The sequence below is a fragment of the Podarcis liolepis genome (assembly GCF_965112155.1).
Source record: "Podarcis liolepis genome assembly, chromosome: 4".
Lineage (NCBI taxonomy): Eukaryota > Metazoa > Chordata > Lepidosauria > Squamata > Lacertidae > Podarcis > Podarcis liolepis.
In genome coordinates this window covers 42,591,433-42,607,300 of record NC_139558.1, presented here as the reverse complement: position 1 = coordinate 42,607,300, position 15,868 = coordinate 42,591,433, and the positions used below count along the sequence as shown (strand labels likewise).

The following is a 15,868-nucleotide window of genomic DNA, read 5'->3' as shown; positions in this document are numbered from 1 at the left end:
TCTCTGTGCACCAGCTTGTGAACCCTCTTATACATCTTGCACATATAAACACCATATAACCACTTTTAGATAGCTAGCACACAAGGCCAGAAGAACTGGTAGTACAATGCAACAAGTAGGCAGCTCATTTGGGAGGAGACAAGTATGACAAACATGTCCCCGGGACAAGAGTTCAAGGCCCACTAGTGAGGCAATTTTCATCTGAGGAGGAAGATCCTCTTCTCAGGGAATGAAAGGGAAGAACGAGATTAAGCCACCAGGGAAACCGCAACTGCACTTTTACAGAAGCCAATGCTGGTAGCCATCTGTGTAGTGGACTTGGGTTGGAAAGGGACAAGACAGCGTTGAGCCCTGCCAAGGACATGGTACAGTCAAAGCTAAATGCACATTTTTGGGAGATCACTGGTTGTGATCTCCCAATAGAAAAGGCTCAGTCTTGAGAATGTTTGCAATGTCTGAGCCAATCGCCTGGTTCTCACATGATTGAAGATGCCTTTTGTATCACACAGCCTCTGCCACTCCATCACTCACATCCACATCACAATCAGACTTCTTACCTTTGAAGGATCTCAAGTGGCCAGAGAGTGATGCTACATTTGTATTACTGCAGGTGCCACATAATACCCATTTTGCTATCGTTTAGTGTGGAACTCCCTGCCTATTGAGATCAAGTAAGCACCTTCACTGTACGGGCAACAACTGATTGATGGATAAATGCGCATGGCACCAAACCTAGAAGTGACCTGAAAACGACTTTCATGACCTCCCTTTCCACTCTTGGAGTTTTCTGTGTGGGAGATGCTGCCACCTGCTACTGAGGAAGGAAGAACTCATTGGTCAATGCAACTTAGCCAATACTCAGTGTTTCTGTATTATCTGGTGAAAAGAGAGAGATTGCTGCAGCCATATTTGGAAGCACAGGTTCTCTCTTCCCTTGCATTCCTGTGTGTGATGCTTTGCCCTTGCATCCATAGTTGGCAGAGTAAAGTTCAAGATCCTGTTGGGTTTTGTGTCTGGATTCATGAGGCACAGTCTGTGAAGCCAAAGACAAGTGTTAGCAACTCCCTCCCCCCCTCATGTGTTCTGAGGCCCAAGGAATTTGTGCCAGCAGAGAGAGCGAGAAAGAGAACCCCGTGCTATGTGCGTAAATGTCTGAGCAATGGACACATGTAGCACTGTGTGTAGGATGGAAGGAAGTGAGCGGTTGGGTGACATGTGTTTTGGCTCTCTAACAGAATTCAGTGGAAGTATTTCTAAATAACACCACACAGGAGCAAAGGAAGTTGCCTCAGAACACAGAGCATTTGTCCATCTTTGCATATCTAAAAGTTCCCATGCTGAACCCAGTGAAGTAAACTAGGTAGCAGATGTTGATTGAGGCCACTGCCTGAAGACTCAGGAATGTGGTTGCAACCAGTTAGTAGACTGCACTGGGTTTGATTTCCATTCCATAAATCTTTCCCAGACTATTCTGACTCATTGCAGTAGGTTTCCTGGGTCTCAGACAGACGTCTGCCATTCATCACCTGCTACCTGATCCTTTTAACGATAGATGCCGGCCAGAGATCAGACATGGGAACATAGAATTGTAGAATTGGAAATATCACTGTGGATCATCTAGTAGTCCAGCCTGCTGCAAAGCAGGAATATGCATATGTGGATTGAACCTTGGTATTATCAGCACCATGCTCTGACCAACTGAGCAAGACACATGCTCTCCCACTGAGCTGTCCCCTGTCATGATCCCACTGCTGTTCATTTTTGGCCTGTCTGCTAGAGTTGCTGTGGACTATGCCAGGGAAATAGACTAGGATTAGTCCGGTTTATTTTGTGTTCTGTTTTGACCACCTGCCTGCTCTTCCTTCTACCTTTTATTTCTAATAGAATTCCTTAATATGATCGTTAAGTGTGTGTCAACCTCAGGATTCTAGAATCACCATGTATCTAAACACTTGGAATTCATGGTAGTGTTGCAAGAGATCAGCACATTCTTCTGAGACCCAGGAGAGACTAGGGGAGTACGGACTGGAAAATGCAGGGTGCATTGGTCTCAGAGTCCCTGGGTTTTAGGAAGTTAGCGGAGCCAGGGAAATGAGCATGCTGCTTTTATCTTGCAGTAGGATAAGACACTGTCATGGACTGGTTTGATGCTGAGGAATGATGGGAGGAACCAGCTGGGAAACCACCAAGGGAAGAAGGCTCAGAGCCTGGATAGTGATGATGGGACAACAATGAGAAGAGGGAAGAGGAGGTGTCTTAAGTTGAAGGGGTAACAGGGCTCAGTGAGTTGGAAGAGTCTGTGGCAGATAGAAGTTCAGAATCGGAGGCAGAAGCTAAGGCAGGCTAGTGAGAGGCGGGAAGTCAAGAGACAGAGATGACTCAGACTGGTGAAGAGTCACAGGTGTCTCCCCCTCCTGCTATGACAAACTTCCCTCCCCCTTACTCCGAGAAGCAGGAGAGGCATGAAACGGGTGGAGCAAAGACAGGCATAGTCTTGGATTGCTTAGAAAAAGCTTGAAGAGGAGGAGACATAGATAGCTGTTGGGAGGCAGGAACCTTTAGTCTGATTTCATTGATTAAGACCATGACCTGCTAATGGTCATTAGACCTGAAACTCATCCAAGGCTATGAAGATCATGTTTTTGCTAATAAAGAGTTAAATTCGACTCTGAACTGTGTGATGTCTACTCAACACTGAGTAGACTCATTGAAATCAGTGGTTTTAAGTAATTTGCTCATTGACTGTACTCTTGAGTATGACTAATGTTTGGTATTGCCCTATGTGAATTCCTGTAGTTGATCTTCTATGTTCTTCTTTCTCCCTGTGGTCCAAGGAATTCACAGCATCAGCTAAAATATTTGAAGCATGTTGTAGTTTTGGTCATCTGTATTACACAGTGTCAGCTTTTGTGGAATCTGCTTCATTCTTGAATGTCTGCTGAAAAGTCAGGGATCTGTGCCCATTGTAATGAATGTGTGTCTGGCAGGGTGTCCTGTGGATTCTAAAGTGGTCAGTAGTCTTTCTCTAGCAACCAACAGACTAATTCTATGGCTATTTGCTGACATTTATTAACAGACCAATTCTCAGAAATATGCCCTATTTTGTTCAACAGGGCCACTTCCTAGTGTTTTTAGGACAGAGCCCCACCCCCACTCTGTTTTTAGTGCCCTCTGATTGGAAGAGAAAGTGGTGGCTGTCAGGTATGGTGTGTTTTGCACCCATTTGATCTGAGGACAAAATTTGAGAGCCCCAATCTTACTAAGATTCAAGATGGAAAAATGTAAAGCATGCCCATTTATTTTGGTGTTATTGCACTCAACTAGCAGGGTTGTTAGATTTCATTAATAGATTAAACAACTAAAGATTTGATAGCCAATTAATCAGCGGGGATGAACATTAAGAGCAAGACTGCCTTCCTTCTTTCCAGCCTCCTTGCTGAACTTGGTGGGAAAAACTGAAAGATACTTGGATTTCCAAACTGAAACTGCTATGGCTTTCTTACAATAAAGCCCACTGACAACAAGCTACTGTGCTGAAAAGAATGCAATTGCGTGTTCTAAATCAGCATCTTCAGCAATCTTGAAAGAATGGAATTTGAACTTCTTACCATTATATAGAGAAGTGTGTGGGTTTGACTCCGTCATTTGCCTGATTCACTGTTCACGTTAAGCCAAACTATGGCTCAGTGTGGGAAAGGAGATCAACAGTTGCTTCTTTCCTTCCTGGTCATTTTGCTATTGCATGGTGCTGAGCTCAACCGTGGTTTGAATTAGAGTGTCATCTAAGCCTGAGCTTTTGGTTTAGCTCTCCCAGACAAACCATGAGCTGTAAACCATATAAAATGACCTATAAAAAATGACCTTGTGAAGCTCCTGTCAGAAGTCCCTACTGGCATTAATGAGCGACTCTCAACACTTTGAATAAAGCTCACCAAAAACCAACAGGCTACTATTATAAGCGCTTATGCACCAACACTTGATGCCAATGAAGACATTAAATAAAAATTTTACTCTCAGCTGCGTACCGTCCTATCAGAGACGTCTAAGGAAGATAAAATTACCCTCCTGGGTGATTTTAACGCAAGAGTTAGGCGAGATTTCAATCTGTGACCTGGAACTATTGAGAAAGGAGGAGTTGGCAACAGCAACCAGAACGGAATCTTACTTTTGACGATATGTGCAGCACACCACCTTGTTATTACCAACACATCGTCAATTCAACAGAAAAATAAATTTAAAACTTCATGGAGGCATCCTCGGTCAAACCACTGGCACCTCTTAGACTATGTTATTGTCCTTTCTAAAGATCCACGTGATGTGCTCCTTACCTACTGTGATGTGCTCCTCCTATGACAAGCACTGGTGACTGCTGGGCAGATCACCGACAAGTACTCTCCACGATGGCTGTCAAGATTATACCTCAACGCAGGCTTCAAGGAAGGAAACCAAGGCGCAAAATGAACACTCAAGCCCTTCAAGATCCCATTAAGCAGGATTGCTTTCAAATGACTTAAGGACCATCTACTTTCAGAATTCCCTGATAACATCGAGGAACACTGGACCAAGCTAAAAAATCCATCATTGCAGCCTGTGAACAAACTATTGGATACCAAACCAAGAAACACCAGGACTGGTTTGATGAGAATGACAGTGAGATTGAATGCATGATTGACAAGAAAAGGAAGGCCTTTCAGATCTGGCAAAGAGATAGAAACTGCGCCACTAAGGAAAAAAAAAACCTATGCGGTTGAAAGAAGAACCAGAGAACTAAAAAACACCTGGTGGATAAAAAAAAGCTCAAGAGATCCAGCACTTAGCCAACATTCATGATGCACAGAGTTTCTTTAAAGCCACAAAGACCATCTATGGGCCAATAAATCATGGCATATGCCCCCTACGCTCAGCAGACGGTATCACACTTCTAAAAGATAAAGAAGCTTTTGCACTGCGCTGGAAAGAACATTACCAACATCTCCTTAACCGCAACTCCCCCGTAGCTGCTGAGGTCCTCTCACAAATTTCGCAAAAACAAGTTAGAGATGAGCTTGCAATGTTGATCACTTCTCCTGCCTAGGCAGTTATCATTCCGCAAGGGCCAACATTGATGCCAAAATCCAGCATCACCTGAACTCTGTGAGTGCGGCTTTCTCCTGATTGAAGTGCAGAGTGTTTGAGGGAAACCACAATGCTTGTTTACAAAGCTATTGTACTACCAACCTTACTATATGCTTGTGAAACATGGACCACTTATAAACGCCATCTCCAACTCCTCGAAAGATTCCATCAATGGTGTCTCCAAAAAATTTTACACATCACTTGGGAAGACAGGCAAACTAATAATCAGTGTACTAGAAGAAGCAAAGATCATCAGTGTGGAAGTAATGATTCTTCAACATCAACTTCGTTGGACTGGTCATGTTGTACGGATGCCTGATGATCGTCTTCCAAAGCAACTACTCTATTCTGAACTTAAAAACGGAAAGTGTAATGCTGGTGGTCAACAAAAGAGGTTTAAAGACTGTCTCAAGGCAAATCTTAAAAAATGTAGTATAAACACTGACAACTGGGAAACACTGGCCTGTGAGCGCTCCAGTTGGAGAACAGCCTTTACCAAAGGTGTCATGGGCTTTGAAGACACTTGAACTCAGAATGCAAGGGAGAAACATGCTAGGAGGAAGGCACACTTGGCAAATCCACACCGTGATCAACTCCCACCCAGGAGCCAACATCCCCACTGTGGAAGGGCATGTGGATCCAGAATTGGCCTCCACAGTCACTTATGGACTCATTGTTAAAACCGTGTTTATGGAAGACAATCTTACTCGGCTACAAGTGATCGCCAAAGAAGAAGAAGATTTAAAGAGGAAACTGAAAGTTTTGCTTCCCTACTTGGACAAAGATCTATTCTACAGCTTTAGTCTACAGCTGTACTCATTTTTCTTCCCTTATGGCTTGCTTAGTAGTGTAGGATTTCAGATTGTGGATTATTGAGTGCAAAATGCCTCCCCCCCCCCCGGCTTTTTATGGTTTGTATATGCCTGCACTTTTATTTGGAGTTCCTTTAAAATAGGGGGCTAAAGTAGGAATATATTAGCAAATTATTATAATTGAATCAGTGGCACCTGACACAGATCTGAATAACTCCTTTTTTTTTTTTTTTTGTATTTATGGAGCACCTGAAATATACTATTCTGAAATCAAATTTGTTAAAAGCATTTCATCTTTTTTCAAAGCAGCAGATCTCTTCTGTTGTGTGTACACATCCCTTCCTCTTCCTTTCCCCTCCGGTATGTAAAGTTATTTTGGTAAATTATTCCTATTTCTCTTACGTACTTGTTCTCATACAATTTTAATTGTCATTTTATGTAATAGCTTAGAGGACAATCCACAAAGCATTTCTCATGCCTAAATCAGCATTACTTTCAGTATGCCTTGTAATGGTGGATTATTTTCTTAGAGTGTAATCCTATACATGTCTACTCTGAAGTAAATCCCATTGAGTTCAGTAGGATTTACACCCAGTTAAGTGTTCATAGGATTTCAGCCTCAGTAACTGTATTTGCATAACAATTTAGGTATAAAATAAAAATGCTTTAGAAAAATGGCCTGTTAAAATAGCCAGCCATAGTTTGAGGCTTTTGACAATTTTAAGCTGTTCTAATTAGCAATGAGGGTGGTGAAAAGCTTCTTTGGAATGGTAGGTTAATTTTAAAGACGTGCAACACTGCATCTTGCTAAATTATCTATGACAGAGCTTTAAAAGCCTGTATAGCCTTTTAAAAAGAGGTAATGGATGGGATACAGATTTTTCTAATCATGGAGAAGGCTAACATAAGGAGTGAAATATGTAATGTTTCAAAACAATTCCTGTTGTTAATTACTGTCTTTTCAGGCAAATTCCAGGAAATTTGTTGTGAAAGAGCGAGGGGAAAAGGGGGCACGGGTCTTTCCCTAACTCCATATTTATTCCAATTTTAATTATTTACATAATGTAAAGAAATGCTCATTAGCAAAGAATCATACTTGAATGTAATTAGCAGTTCGATATTAAAGTAGGTTTTGGCAGGGGGTGGCTAATCTGTGGCCCATCCACATGTTGCTGCACGTGCCTTACTATAGGCCATGCAAGCAGGGGCTGAAGAGTGCTGGGGTTTAAAGCATCTGGAGAGTCACAGGTTATATCCCGCCTGCTGCATCATATGGCATTGTGAAATATTTGATTATCTCCCCTCACACTGGCTGCCTTGTTTGCAATTTAAATAGCACACAAATTGATTAATACATAGATTATGTTTAGTGTGGAAGCTTGCAACTCTTTGGAATTTTACAGCGCAGGATTGCTGCTTTAGAATGCAGTTGAACCAAAAGTGTGTACAGTGGTACCTCAGGTTAAGTACTTAATTCGTTCTGGAGGTCTGTTCTTAACCTGAAACTGATCTTAACCTGAAGCACCACTTTAGCTAATAGGGCCTCCTCCTGCTGCCGCGCCGACGGAACACGATTTCTGTTCTCATCCTGAAGCAAAGTTCTTAACCCGAGATGATATTTCTGGGTTAGCGGAGTCTGTAACCTGAAGCGTATGTAACCTGAGGTACCACTGTACACTGTATTTGAAGGAGCAGTTTTACCCAGAAGGCCGTGCTAAAGTGTGTTCGTTGCCTACTGCTTCCTACAGCTTTTGCCTCTCCTTTCCTAGCTTGTTGTCATCTTCCACAGCTCTAAGGCTGGATATGAGTCTAGCTGGAGGATGGGCTACTGGAGTGAATTGGGCAAATGAAAGGTTTGGCACCGTTTACTACTTTCTGCTTCTCTGCTTGAAATAGCTTCCCTGTCCCGCTGCTTTACTGCTTCTGGGCGCAATCCATATTCTTAAAATAGAGTTGTTCTGGTGCTCTTTTGATGGCTGTGCTTAGTACATATTGACACGGAACATAGAAGAATTTTATTGAGTCAGGCCAAATGCCCATCTAGTTTGGTCTGCTGTTCTCAGAGTGGCCAACTGGGTGTCTTGGTGAAGCCTACAAGCCGTACCAGACCTGCAGCAGTGCTCTTCTCACCTGTAATGGCTGCTTACCCAGACGGGGGTGGGGGTGGCTGTTGCAGCCTGTTGCAGAGAACTCCTACCCCTCAGGGAGCAGGTTGGCCACTGGGGATTGGCGGGCTTTCGTGCCAGCTGCCTTGTTTGAATTCTGGCTGGGTTGAGTGGGCAGGGTTTTGTCCAGTTTGTTCTCCTTCACAGTCTAGGCCTTGCTCCTTGGGGAGAAGTTGCTGCAAGTGGGTCCACAGTTCTTAGAAACTGGTATTCAGAGCCATAGTGTTTCAATGAGAGTGGATGTGGAACATAGCCTATGTTGCTTATAGCCTGATACGGAAGCGGGGGCATGTCTTCTTCACCTTCTTCTTCGCTACAATATATCCATTTATTTCCAATTGTCAATGTCAAAAGGGACTAAAATCTATAAAATTCATAGAAAATCAACGTGCCAATTTGCTCAATTTCTCTAGGACTCCATGACACCTCCCCTGTCCTCCATAATCCCTCAAGCAAGGTGTCAAGACCCTAATCCTGTCAAATCACTCTGCCAAGCCTTTTCTCCGGGCAATGCCAGGTGGCAGACTATGCATACATGGACCATCATCACCGGTACTCAGGATGTGCTTATCTGCGCATATCTCCAGCTCTGCATATTCCCCCCTCCTTCCTCCATATATTAATCCTGTGTAACCCAACCTCTTCTTAATGTATTCATGATGTAATCTGTGTAACCCAACCTCTTTTTAATGTATTCATGATGTAACTGGGATGTATTTTGCACTGTATTCTGGGACATGGAGGGAAGTTTCAAAAGTTCATGTCACCCCTTTCTCGCTGTTCAATCTCGCCTTGAACCTGTTGCGCAATAAACTTGGATCTTCTGCAGTTTGCTCCTGTCTCCGGCTGAGCTCATTTTCCTCCGCAGGGACCCGCAGACTTAGTCCGACGGGCTGGGTGGCAGAGCAGCTCGAACCCAGATTTTACCATAACAAGCCGCTGATAACCTCATCCTTCTTGAATTTGTCTACAGTGGTACCTCAGGTTACAGACACTTCAGGTTACAGACTCGGCTAACCCAGAAATAGTACCTCGGGTTAAGAACTTTGCTTCAGGATGAGAACAGAAATTGTGTAGCAGCAGTGTGGCAGCAGCGGGAGGCCCCATTAGCTAAAGTGGTGCTTCAGGTTAAGAACAGTTTCAGGTTAAGAACAGACCTACAGAACAAATTAAGTTCTTAACCCGAGGTATCACTGTAATTCTATTTTAAAGCTATACAAATTTGGGAACATCAATATATATTGAAGTGAAATCCACAGTTTAACCATCCCCTGTGCAGATAAGCACTTTCTTTAGTCTGTCCTGAATCTTGAATCAGTTTCATTGGATTTCCCTGAGTATTATGAGCTTGCGAAAAACTTTTCTCTATCTGCACCATGCATATTTTTTTTATACACCCATCATGTCCCCCCACCCCCTAGGTATTTTCTAAGCTAAAAAGCCCTAAATATGGTTACCTTTCTTCATGAGACAAGTTGCTTGATCATTTTGCTGCTGACTTTCAGTACATGGCTGCCTGACTGTTGGCTAGCCCCATGGATTATGTAGCTGTATCAAGTGTTGAGAAAGCTATGTTGGTTGCTTGTTTGCTCCTGGGTCCAATTCAAGATGATGGTGTTAACTTTTAAGGTTTTTAAATTATTTGGTTCTGGGGTGACTCATAGGATGCCTTGAAAATCCATCCCCATGTGATAATCAGACGCAGCCTGCTGGCATCTGAGCTTGGAGGAGGCCCCTTTGTGTTGTGTATTTTATTCTCTTCAGGATGCCCTCAGAGCCAGATTTTCAACACTTGTTGCTTTGGAAAGCAGGCGAAACCATTTCACTAAGGCTTTGGGGACCTTATCCGTGGGCAGTGATTAGTTAACGCTGAATGCTGCCAGTTAATTTTATTACTGTATCTAACATGGTTGAATGATTTGTTTGATTGGATTTTTGATGTTTTAATTGCGTTTGTGTGTTTTATTATTATGACAAAGTTATTAGTCACCTTGGCTGCTCTTTATGAGTTGAAAAGGTAGCATGATAATGGAAACATAAACTGTAATATGTAAAGCCATACAGGAAAGAGATAGATTTTGATGTATGGTAGCTATTTCTTTATTATGATTATGCTCATTATTTCATAAGGCACATGCTTTCCATGCATAAAGTACAAGGTTCATTCTCCAGCATCTCAAGGCACTCTTTTGTGAAACCCCAGAAAGCTGCTGTTAGTCAGTGTAGACCAGGGGTAGGCAACCTAAGGCATGGTTCAGCATCTCAATCTGGCCCGCAGATGGTCAGAGGAATCAGCGTGTTTTTACATGAGTAGAGTGTTTGCTTTTATTTAAAATGCATCTCTGGGTTATTTGTGGGGCATAGGAATCCCCCCCCCCAAAAAAATACAATCCGGCCCCCCACATGGTCTGAGGGACGATGGACTGGCCCATGGGTGAAAAAGGTTGCTGACCCCTGGTGTAGACTGTAGTGAGCTAAATGTACCAATGGTCTAACTCAGCATAAGGCAGCTTCCTATATCATTCTATTAACACCTGTAGTTGGGTCCTATTGATTCACCCATAAAGCTTTCCTTAGTAAACAACAACAACAATTCTGATTGATGTGGCCATCTGAGTGGTCATTTGGGAAGTCTAGGATGTGTTGCAGGCAAGGAAAACTGTATGTGTGAAGAGCCCTGCTCTGCTGCTTACCACATTTTGACTATCTCAGTCACCTCATATAGTAAGTTTAAAAGAAAAGACCAATCCACCATCCCTAAAAGAAATTTCTTCTATGTTCTCTCCCTCACCCTTATGAAAAAAGCAGGAAAACATTGCCTGAAACAGAATAATTGAAAATGGGCCAGGATTTGGCATAGCACTAGCTTAAACTAACTATGGTTAATGTTAATCAGTTTCTGATGGCATAGCAAACTTTGATTAACTATAAATATCAGTCTAAAATCTTTGTTCCAGGCTTCTTGACAGTGGATTCATTATGGTTACAGCAGCATTGGTAATAATTGATTTTAATGCCACCTTAGGGGTGTTTTCTTTGCTGTTCCGATTTCACTGTTATAGAATGTCCTTAACAACCGATTGTGTTGGCATGGGAACAAACTTTCACCTTGTGATCAAAAATCACGTGTACTGCTTTGGTACAGATTACTTTGGAGGGAATACCTAAGGAGATGTTCACTGTGTCATACTCAGAATAGTTCCAGGGAACTCAGTGGACTTAAGACTAAATCAAAGCGTAGCTTTCAAAGGCGCTTCAAGTATACCTTTGTCGAACACAATCCTATGACCTACAGGAGTCACTGAATGATTTGCGTTTGACTTTAATTGGAGCTCTGAGACTTTTAACATTTGTCACAGCTCTTTTATTAATGTGGAAATACTGCAAATATGTCTGTGCAGATTCGAGGTAGCAGTGAGAGAGGCTATTAAGTCGCAAACTTAATAAGATGAAATGACCTATAGTGTCCAGGAGTGTTTATCCTCCTGGATGCTTGATATATAACTCTTTCTAAACAACTGCCAATAACATGATAATTGGTTATTCTGGGTCTATCAGGAGCAAACTCATTTAAGATACGTTGTTGTTGATAATCTTATTTATGAATTGCTTCCTGTGAAGCATCCTGAAGCGATGTACAATATCATGACGTTTATAAAACAAAGCCCTTGGGTATATAAAATAAATAAATTAAAAAAGAATAACAAATACAAAATCAATTTAAAACAGCAATCGCAAATAATAATAATAATAATAATAATAATAATAACAATAATAATAATAATAATAATACCCCACCCATCTGGCTGGGCTGCTCCAGTCAGCTGAATTCAAATTCAAGACAGATACCAACTGGGACAAGGGTTTTAGAAAGCTTGTTGAAAGAGGAACATATTTAGCAGATGCTGAACAGACAGTAGGGAAGGTGTCTGTCTGATAGGTAATGGGAGGACGTTCTAAAGGTTAGGTGACATCACACTCAATGCCCAATTCTGACATAGTGTGGAATGGCCTTCCTGATATTTGCAGGATGCCCTCTCCTTCAGAACGGAGTGATTGGTTGGGTATGTGGGAGATTATCTTTTAGGTATTCTGGTCATAGCTGTCAACCATCCCTTATTTGGCGGGAAACTCCCTTATCCCAGCGCCATGTCCCGCTGCTGTCCCTTATTGATGATGTCTCTTAAATTTCCCGGGTTTCAAAGGAAGCAGCTCCCCTCCCTCCCTCCCTGCCGGCCAGGGAGGAGGGAGGCTCCAACTGTGTTGTTTGGCTGCCCGGCCCGCCCCGGCCTCCTCTCACCAGCCTCGGCCCCCGGGAGCCCCTCCCTGTCGGGACTGGCAGGAGCCTCGGGCCCTTCCGCCACCATCCTCCTCGTGGCCGCCAAACTGAGCGTCTCTGCCTGGGGTCTCCCCTTTGCCCGTTGCCGCCGTCGCTGCCACCGTAGAAGGACCCAGATGAGATGGGCAGCCTGACATGGCCTATGAATTGCTGAGGAGCCTTGAGAGGAGAGCGAGGGCAACCATAGAAAAAGCAGTTCAGAGAGAGGAGGAGGAGGTGGAGGCGCGGGCAGGTGTTCCAAGGGCTAACCATAGAGGGGGAAAGCAGAGGAAGGACCGCAAACGCTTCTCCCATAGATTTGTAGTGGTAGACTAGCATAGATGGTCTGATCTGCGAGTTTACTTCGGGCGCTATTCCCCCCCCCTTCCTCCCGCCCTGCCTGATGGAACTGAGAGCTGCAGATGGAGCATGAGAGAAAAGATACAGAACTGCAGCAGCACCTTCATAGCTTGGACTTCGTTTTGCGCGAAAAGTGGTTGCTGCTTGTAGTTATTTAATTGCAGTGTTTCATTAGCTGGTGTCTTGAGCAGCAACCTCTGGAAACGAAGGGCTAAAAACCGGCGCTGCTCTCCAAAATTATCTGGTCCCTTTTAACTTTGTATTTCAGCTGGTTGACTAAAATCCCTTATTTTGGCTGCTGGTCCCTTATTTTTGAGGCTGCTGATCCGTTATTTTCAAATCTGTAAGTTGACAGCTATGATTCTGGTCCCAAGCTGTATAGGGCTTTGTACACCAGTACCAGCACGTTGACAGTAGTCTCATTGCTATTTAGCACCCTATGAAATGCTTTCAAGAAGCAGTGGTCCCCTTCTCATATTTGGGAGAAATAGATTGCTGCAATATATAGGCGTGGCCATCTAATGTTTTATCCTCTTAATAACTGCATTGGTCAACATTACCCTGACTGTCTCAGCTGCTTGTTTCCCTGACAACCCCAGCACTCACTTACGGCACAGGCAGAAATGATATGCATTGAAAGCTGATGCTTGCTGGTATTTCTTTACTTGCTCCTTTCAACCTCTTAAGTTGTAAATATGCTGAAGGAATGTGTCCTGGGGATGTTTCTACTCTGAAAGAGTCTGGGATTTCTAAATGCAGCTGTTTGGGATTCTGACAGCCTGGCTGTTTCAACAGGATAGTACTACTGGGATGGTTATTTACCAAGATGTTTGTATCAATGGTGACAACAACTAAGAATTGCACCTGTGGAGAAAACGCTACTCCAAACAGCATACAAACAATACTCCAAATCTCATTCTGGAACATGGAAGCGTTTTCATTACCTCTTAAATTGACTACCCATGGTCTGATGTTGAAAAACATAGAATACACCGCTACTGGGATTGCCAAAGGTTTGGTCTTTCCATTTTGTGTAAGGAAAAAAAAAATAACAACAGAGGTATATAAAGAAAGAAACGAGTGACAGGAAAACCAGTTCCATGCAAGGCAAAATGTGATTACAGTATGGTCTAAGCCAGGCATGGCCAAACTTGGCCCTCTAGCTGTTTTGGGACTACAACTTCCATCATCCCTAGCTAACAGGACCCGTGGTCAGGGATGATGGGAATTATAGTCCCAAAATAGCTGGAGGGCCAAGTTTGGCCATGCCTGGTTTGAGCTAAAATAAGGGAAACTGTTGAGATCCGTGATTGAGGGACTATACCAATCTTGTTTTATTGTGGCTATAGTATTTATCAGCCACTGTGAGGGCATAAAATGTTTTTAAATTTATTTTTTAAAATTAGTGAGCATATGATCTGGTATATTTTTTACCTGCCTGCTTTAGTGGTACTTCGGATTACATACGCTTCAGGTTACAGACTCCACTAACCCAGAAATAGCACCTCGGGTTAAGAACTTTGCTTCAGGATGAGAACAGAAATCACACGGCGGTGGCATGGCAACAGCGGGAGGCCTCATTAGCTAAAGTGGTGCTTCAGGTTAAGAACAGTTTCAGGTTAAGGACGGACCTCCGGAACGAATTAAGTACGTAACCAGAGGTACCACTGTAGTGTTATCCACTGTAGATCAGTGGTTAACATATATGAAATATTTCTGAGATACTCTGGTAACTGACTCTTGAACTGGGCACCACAGTTCAAGAAGGACACTGACAAACTGGAACGTGTCCAGAGGAGGGCAACAAAAATGGTCAAAGGCCTGGAAACGATGCCTTATGAGGAACGGCTAAGGGAGCTGGGCATGTTTAGCCTGGAGAAGAGGAGGTTAAGGGGTGATATGATAGCCATGTTCAAATATATAAAAGGATGTCACATAGAGGAGGGAGAAAGGTTGTTTTCTGCTGCTCCAGAGAAGCGGACACGGAGCAATGGATCCAAACTACAAGAAAGAAGATTCCACCTAAACATTAGGAAGAACTTCCTGACAGTAAGAGCTGTTCGACAGTGGAATTTGCTGCCAAGGAGTGTGGTGGAGTCTCCTACTTTGAAGGTCTTTAAGCAGAGGCTTGACAACCATATGTCAGGAGTGCTCTGATGGTGTTTCCTGCTTGGCAAGGGGTTGGACTCGATGGCCCTTGTGGTCTATTCCAACTCTATGATTCTATGATTCTTTTCTATGATTTGGGTCCTGTTTTGTTTAGATCTCTAATGTTCTAAGTATACTTTAGCACTTTTCTATAACTTGATAAGCTTTACTTAGATTAAATTGTATGCATGTATAAATTGTATGCATGCTATTAATGATTGCTGATTACACCCAGGATTTTTTTAATGAGATCTCTATCTCTCTCTCTGATATATATAGTTGATCATAACATTTAGTGTTGGTTCCTAAATTTATTTTTCAAGCTGTTCGCTCATTAAATGCTGCTGGTGAAATTGCTGCACATTTTAGAATTGTGGTTCATTAAATCTGCAGAGCTACAAAAATATATTTGCTGAGCTTTCTTAAATTGTGTTTTTGGGCGTTTTTGTTTAAATTCTGTAACATATGGCTATGTTTTTCCCTTTCCAGTGGAGGCGATAGTGGAGTTTGACTACAAGGCCCAGCATGATGATGAGCTGACAATCACTGTCGGTGACATAATCACCAATATCAGGAAAGAGGATGGAGGTTGGTGGGAAGGACAGCTTAAAGGCAGAAGAGGTTTGTTCCCTGACAACTTTGTAAGAGTGAGTACAAAGTGAAAACTGTTACTGTTCTTGTGTTGCTGGCTTGTATTCTCTTCTTTCAATGCAAGTTTGCTATCTTGGTGATGTGTATGTGTGTATCTCCAAAATACTTTTGATGTTTATACAAGACCAGTTGTCATAAAAGACAATTCAAAAGGTCATAGTAGATGTTAAAGGCAGATGGGAGCAACATTCCTACCATCCATTTCCACTGGCTCTTCCCCATTCTCACCCCAGAATTGCACACCTCCAGCTATTTTTGAAGAAACAATAAGCCCCTTGAGTGAGTTTGTGTTGGATTTT

The 15,868-nt window shown here is 42.8% G+C and overlaps 1 protein-coding gene across 8 annotated transcripts in view; it reads left to right on the top strand.

Moving 5' to 3' along the window:
- The window catches only part of SH3KBP1 (SH3 domain containing kinase binding protein 1), a 133,864-nt gene that overhangs the window by 7,592 nt on the left and 110,404 nt on the right, over window positions 1-15,868 (top strand). For 2 of the 8 annotated variants that reach the window (XM_083501927.1, XM_083501925.1), the window contains exons 1-2: window positions 7,759-7,780; window positions 15,408-15,565. The exons of 2 other annotated variants lie outside the window; for them this stretch is intronic. In XM_083501927.1, the coding sequence (XP_083358053.1) occupies window positions 7,774-7,780; window positions 15,408-15,565 (165 nt within the window). In that variant the 5' untranslated portion in view covers window positions 7,759-7,773. Of the gene's footprint in view, window positions 1-7,758; window positions 7,781-15,407; window positions 15,566-15,868 lie in introns of those variants that run through there. 4 more of the 8 variants (XM_083501928.1, XM_083501926.1, XM_083501929.1 and 1 more) reach the window with 2 other exon arrangements.